Below are 6,607 nucleotides of genomic sequence, written 5' to 3'. Positions count from 1 at the left end.
ACTTCCTGGGCCCCGGGGTGCGGGGTGAAGTGTCCTTGGTCCCCGCCCCGCCGCATGCCCACCTGGAGCCACGGCTGCTCCTGGCCGGCCGCCCGCACGCTCGCTGGGTGCTCTGCCTCTGGCCTCTGCAGTGCCTCCTCCGGCCGGGCCCTGCCCACCTCGCCCTCCGCCAGGCGCCCACCTGTGGGACAAGCAGGGGCCCGGGCTCCTGAGACCGGGGGGCCTGCCGCACGGGCCGTCCGCACCCACCTCACAGGCCCAGAAACCAGGACCAGGGGTCTCGGTGGCTGGCACCAATGGGGGGGCCGTGGGGATCCCCCTCCAGCAAGCCCTGCCCCTCCCTTCCTCAGAGCGCAGGTCCCTACGGCGGGGCGGGGGTCCCAGCCCCCCACGCGATCTCTCCCGCCTTCCCTCCTTCCAGATGTTCAGGGCCTCGGCCTGTCCCCAGGGTGACCCACAGGGGGACGGAAATGCAGTGGGGTGACCAGCAGGGCCGGTGGCCTCCCTGAGACCTCCCGTCACGAGGGGGACGGGCCTCGTGACCAGTGCTGGGGCCACAGGCCGGGCGGGAGGGCCTCTCACGGTCTCTGGACTTCACCCCTCGTGGCGGGGAAGCGCTGTCGAGAAGCCCCCCGCCCCGTCCCGGCTCAGGGGGCCCTGCTGGGTGGTGCTGCCCCACGGCCGGAGCGGGCGCGTTGGGGGACCCCCGGGAAGTGGCCGTGGCCAGGAACGGGTGGGGAAGGGGTGTCACCTCTCTCTGCCTCGGCCAGTGCCTTCTGCAGCCGCCCCACGCGGCTCTGGGCTCGGGTCCGCTCGCTCTCCGCCTCCCGCAGCCGGCTGCTCAGGCCCAGCACTCGGAACCGCCAGGTGTCCTGGGCAGAAGGACCAAGGTCAGCCAGCAGCCCGGGCTGAGTGCAGGGCTGAGGTGTCACGCCGCAGACGTCGGGGGTCTGGCGGGACAGCCTGCGGACAGTCGGGTCTGGGCAGCGGGGCGGCTGAGCTGACCTCCAGGCCCTGGGGACGGCGGGAAGCATCCAGGTTTGAGGTGTGGACACAGAGCGGGCATGCAGTGCCAGGAGGTGGCCTGTGGGGTCAGGGTGACCTGCGAGACTGTCCCCTGGCCAGGACTTGGCTGAGTGGGGTTGGTCCGGCCCCCTGGGGCTGGCTTTGGCGGGAGGGTGGGCCTGAGGTGAGCGGTGTCTGTGGGGGACCCCGGGCCAGGGCTGGAGGACCGTCAGTCTTTCCCACAGCCCCTCCCACCTGGCATGCTGGACGGGGACACCTGGCTGTGGGTGGGAGCACATGTGGGCAGCTGCTGGGGAGCTTGGTCCCCCATGTGAGGGGTCGCTGGTGACACCCTGCAGGTGGCCTGGCCAGCCCCCGGGGATGGCTCTTTAGGGGACAGGCATGGGGGTGGCGAGGGCCCTGCCCCAGACCTCAGCGGGCATCACAGCAGGGCCTGGTCTGTGGACAGGAGGCGGCCCAGGACCATTTGGGGTCGAGTTTTGAGGGACCGTGGTGTTTATCACACGTGACAAAGGACAGTCTGGACACTGAGGGGCCTGGTGACCCCCAGGGCCCTGTCCAGTCACAGCAGACCCAGCATGGACGGACAGGTGGACAGCACCCCGAGGCTCCTGGAGCCCAGGTCAGGGCCTGCTGCCCCTTACGCGTTCTCGCTGGGCGTCTCGCAGCTTCTGCACCAAGTCCCTCAGGGCGTCCCGCACGGAGGCCACGTCCACCTCTGGGCCATGGTGTCCAGGTGCAGGTGAGGGCCATCGGAGTGGTGAGTGGGACCCGGCAGGGGGGCTGGCACTCTGCTGCTCAGAGCCGCCCGAGGAGCTTTCCCAGCCTGCAGGATGTTGATGATGGGGGCCGTGGTGAGGGTGTGGCGACCTGTCCCCCTTTCTACTGTCCCCACCCAGGGGGGGCTTGCGGGGCACAGGCTCCTCACCATGGAATGTGAGGCCAGGGCGGGGTGGGGCTGCCTCCGGTGGGTGGCAGAGCCGGGACAGCTGCCCACCTGAGCCGGCAAGCACACTGACCTTTGGTGGGGGAGCCGGGCCGCTCGGGGGGGGCAGAGGCGCTCTGTCCTGGGAGCCCCAGCCCGCGGCGGATGGTGGTCCACAGCCGGCCCAGCTGGCCCTCAGCATCCCGCCTGGCGCCCTCGGCCCGGGCCAGCTCCTGCTCCAGGCTGCGGAGCTGGCGGCAGGCCTCGTCCAGGCGAGCCCGGAGGCCGCCAGCCTCGCCGCTGGCCTGCCGCAGCTTCCCGGTGGCCTCACGCAGCTCAGCCCGGAGGGTCTGCTCCGCCACCCGAACCTGCTGGAGGCGCCATTCCAGCTCCGTCTCCCGGGCCTCGCCGCCGGCCTCCGCCTCCGCCAGCTTCCGCTGCAGCCTCAGGACCTGCGGGGGCCGTGCAGGGGCCATGCGGGCGCAGGCAGAGGCCTCGTCCCAGACGCAGCCGCCTCTGAAGACCCGCCCCGGCCTCACGCCTCGGCCCCTCCGTGGCATGTCACAGCTGGGGGACCGAGGGCCCAGTTCCCGGCCCATGTTTGACAGTGGGGACACCTGAGCTTGGGGCACACCAGGGCCCTGGAGCACGTCCCGGCAGGCAGCCTCATGAAAACCCCGGCCAGACACCCATGGTCACAGGCTGCCCACTCCTGCTGGGTCAGTGTCATCTTGAAACGAGGGACGGTGAACCTCAGGACGCCTGAGGCTTCCGCGTGGTAACCCGAGGGGCGAGACGCGTGTTGCCCACCCAGCCACAGCTGTCCCACAGCCAACCGCGCACGGGGGCTGAGCCAGGCGGCCGGGTGCTGGGCGACCTGCTCCCGCCTCGCTCGGCCCAGGTCGTCCTGCTCCCTTCTCTCCTCCCTCCGGCCCCTCGCAGCCCCCTCTGCCCACAGACCCGCTGCTGGGCCACTGTCCCCTCCTCTGGGCAGTTGGCCCGGGTGCAGAGGGGCCCTCCCCACCCCAGCTGTCCGTCTGCGGCCACCCTGTCCGCTGCCGTGGACCCTGGTCACAGCCTGACTTCTGCCCCGCAGCACGAGGCACCCTCTAAATACCTGTGCGTGAACCGGGGACTACGGGGGGACCCCGCCACCCCCGGGAGGTGCGCAGTCTGGGGGAGGAGCCCCTGCCAGACCGTAAGCCCCGGGGGACGCGGCCTGGCCCAGGCAGGCCTGCCCGTCTCGACTCCCTCCCTGGTGGCTGCAGCGACCCACCTGCTCACCCATGGGGGGCTGGGAGGGCGCATGGGTCACCCAGGCCACGGTAAGTGAGCCTATGCTGCCTGGGCGTGGTGGGTGCCTGACACAGCCGCTCACATGTGACTTGGGTCTGAACCAGGAATTGAGCTCAGAGCCCCAAAGCTCTGAGAACTGGTCGTTTTGGGGGACCCCTGCCTGGCCCCAGGCTCAGAGCTCTCTCCAGCTGGGACTCTGTCCTTTACTGAAGCACGAGCATCCTGGGAAGCGCAGGGCGGGGTTCGTGCTGGAGCAGCCCGGCCGAGGCCCCCTCCTCGCCTGGCGGCCTGTGGCTGTGCCGGGAGGTGGCAGAGCGGTGAGACCCGGGCTGGGGTGGCCCCGGTCCCGTGGCCTTGGCAGCAGTGGCCACCTCGCCCCCTGCAGGGCCCCTCGGCCCTCCTACCTCCTCCCGGGCACCCTCCCGGGCCGCCTCTGCCTCCGCCGCCCGCCTCCGCAGCTCCTGCCGGCTCTGCTGAGCGGCCTGTAGCTGGTCCACCTCCCGGCTCTTCCTCTGGCCCTCGGCCTCCAGCGTCTTGACCTGGGGGCATGGGGGTGGCATTGACGGGGTGGCTGGGGCCCATGGCCCCTCACAGGAGCCCGGGCAGCCCCCGCACCCACCTCTGCTCAGGTCCCGCAGCCTCCCAGGCCCTCAGCTGACAGCGCTCTGGGGGGCTCAGACTACGTCCTGTGCTGGACAGGGGTCCATGACGCCCCCATACCCCACCCTCAGCCACCCCATGGCACACCTGCCACCTCCCCGCTGGGCCGCGGGCGCGAGCCCAGAGGCAGACCCCGGCCGGTGTTGGGGGCCTTGGTCAGGGAGCATGGGCCATGTTAGGGGGGTGGACCCTGGGCGCGGTGTGCCCCATCTGGAAAGGAAGGTTCTAGAACCTTCCCACAGGAGGGCCGTGAGGAGTCCATGAGGCGACGTGTGTGAACCGCCTGGCAGAGGGAGCACCATGGACGCTTCACCGATGGGCTCGTCAGTGGAGGCTGCGAGGGCCCCGGGCGGGCTCTGCCCCAGAGGACCAGGGCGGGTGGAGGCGGCCGCGCCCCCCGTTCACCCCGAGCCCCGAGGCGGCCCCAGCCAGAACCCCGTGGGGCACGGGCCACCTGTCTGCGCAGCTGCTGCAGCTCCCGCTGGGCGTCCCCCTGGGCCTGCTCGGCTGTCCGCACGCGGGCCCGCAGCACACCTGCCTCCCTCCAGGCCGCCGCCCGGGCCTCCTCCAGAACCAGCACCTTCTGCTCTTCCTCTTCCTTGGACCGCTGAAAACTGAGCGGAGCGCCACAGGCCGGGCTGGGGCTTCCGGGGTGCTGGCACGCCACGTGGCTCACCACAGGCCACTCGTCTCCCCACGGTGTCCCCTTGGGGCTTCTGTCACCTTTGTGGTGCTGGGCCAGCCTGGCCCCTCCCCACACCCCCACCCCCCACCCCCGGCCTCATGCCCAGAGGCCCAATGTCCAGCACCAGCCTGGCACCTCTGCTCCCCCTGCGAGGACTGCCGACCGGCCCGGCCGTCCCTCCCACACGGGGCCCTCCTGGGGCCCCTTGACCAGGCCCCTTGGCCTCCCGCTGCTCCCAGCCCCTGGCCATCTCCCGCTGGCCCCTTGGGGCCTGTCTTGCCTGCTGGGTGGGGACTGCTGAGGGTGGGGACAGGTCCTTCCGCGTCCCGGCTTTGCCCCTCGAGGCCGACGCTGGGAGCGTTCGGACGGCCGGGCCCCGGGAATGCCAAGTGCGTCCGCCCACGGCTGCCCGACCCGTCTCAGCGTGCCCCTGGGTCCTCGCCGCAGCTGGGGGTGTTTTGGGGCCAGGAGGGACCCCCACAGCCACTCCGGGGCGGCCGCTGTACCTGGCCTTGTCGCGCTCGGCGCGTCGGACGGCGGCCCGCAGCTCGGCGTTGGAGCGCCGCAGCACGTCCTTCTCGCTGGCCTCGTCGCCCAGCGCCCGGCGGGCCTCCAGGGCCGCCCTGTGCAGCCCCGCCCGGCTCTCCTCGCTGCCCTGCAGGCCCCTGTGCAGCGCGGCCAGCGCGGCCTGCGCCTCGTCCAGCTGTGCCCGCAGCCGCTCAGCCTGGGGAGGAGCGTGCAGCTGGGGGCCACGGCTGGAAGGGTGGGGTCAGGGGCCAGGGACCGGGCGAGCAGAGGCTGCGGCTCCAGGGACGGCCACGGGCAGCGTGTCACCTCGGGCTCTGGTCTGGCAGTGCCGCCGTCCCCCTGCCCTGGCTCCCTGAGGGCTGACAGCCTGGCTGTGCCACCCCGTGGTTTCCCCTCTACTGCCGCCCAGGGGGAGGGCCAGCCCCGGAGCCCAGGCAGGTGGCACCCCGACTTCTCCTGGCTCCGGTCCTGCCCTGTGCTCTCTGCTTAGACCTCAGGGACGCTGGCAGGGCCTGCACAGGACACAGCTCTGCCCACACATCTCCAACGTCCCCACCCAGGTCTAGCTGTCACTGCCCGATGGCCCTCGCCACTTGTCCCCTGGCGCCTACTCCCATCCTGCAACGCTGGTGCGGCCTGAGGTCAGCAGCATCAGCGGCCCTGGCTCCAGGCCCCTCTGCGCAGCTGCAGGCCTCGGTGGGACGGGGCTGAGCAGTGGGTGACTCGATCCCCACCCCCCATGTCTGGCCTGCACTTCCGCCTGCTGCTGTGGGTGAGGGGGCTGTGGGGGTGAGTCCTCATCCCCAACCCGTTCTGGAACCAGAGTGGGACCCTGAGGAACCCCCGTCTGCACTAGAACCAGGCCCCGTGTCTTCCCTATGCCAGGCCGGACGCCAGGGCTGTGCCCCGGGCGAGGTGTGGGTGGGGTCAGGGCCCTACTCGCCCTGGGTCCCCGGTGGGAGGGCCTGGGGGGCCGTGCAGACCCGGTGCCCAGGCCATAGGGTGTGGACTCGTGGGGTCGGGCCAGCGCCCCTGGTCTCCCGCCCCCCCCAGGCTGGCCATGGCCCTGACCAGGCACTCTGGGGAAGGCTCTGTCTCACTCGCATGTCCCCGAGGAGGGCAGAGGGGGCCAGCAGGGCGCGGAGCCACGGGGACTGCACGCCGTGTCAGGCGCCTGCTGCGAGAGCAAACCCCGCTTCGCTGGCTGCTCCGGCGGGACACTGTCCAGGCCCCCGGCCGGCCTGGCTCCCGCGCCCGCCGCTGTTACTGTTGTTCTGTTTTTGGGACGGGCCCCAGCGCCCCCCTGCTCCCCCCCACCCCCCACATGTGGGAGCCACAGGCCTGTGAGCATTTTCCGCTGAGCTCAGCAGAAACCCACCCAGAAGGTCGAGGACCAGCAAAGGGGCGATCCATCACAGAGGGGCTGTTTTCACTTCCCAGAACCAGGAGATGAAAACAAGAAAAACAAACGCGGAGCCCCTCCCCCC

At 71.5% G+C, this 6,607-nt stretch overlaps 1 protein-coding gene across 1 annotated transcript in view; it reads right to left on the bottom strand.

The window, feature by feature from the left end:
* LOC105302975 (putative ciliary rootlet coiled-coil protein 2) overlaps window positions 1–6,607 on the bottom strand; it is a 71,861-nt gene that overhangs the window by 11,869 nt on the left and 53,385 nt on the right. The window contains exons 19-25 of the mRNA XM_023521081.1: window positions 5,099–5,316; window positions 4,362–4,521; window positions 3,652–3,786; window positions 2,046–2,403; window positions 1,671–1,852; window positions 752–872; window positions 63–181 (exon numbers count right to left, since the gene is read on the bottom strand). Coding sequence (XP_023376849.1) covers window positions 63–181; window positions 752–872; window positions 1,671–1,852; window positions 2,046–2,403; window positions 3,652–3,786; window positions 4,362–4,521; window positions 5,099–5,316 — 1,293 coding nt within the window. The remainder of the gene's footprint in view (window positions 1–62; window positions 182–751; window positions 873–1,670; window positions 1,853–2,045; window positions 2,404–3,651; window positions 3,787–4,361; window positions 4,522–5,098; window positions 5,317–6,607) is intronic.

This window comes from Pteropus vampyrus, unplaced genomic scaffold (genome assembly GCF_000151845.1).
Source record: "Pteropus vampyrus isolate Shadow unplaced genomic scaffold, Pvam_2.0 Scaffold291, whole genome shotgun sequence".
Lineage (NCBI taxonomy): Eukaryota > Metazoa > Chordata > Mammalia > Chiroptera > Pteropodidae > Pteropus > Pteropus vampyrus.
This window is presented reverse-complemented; position numbering and strand designations above follow the sequence as displayed.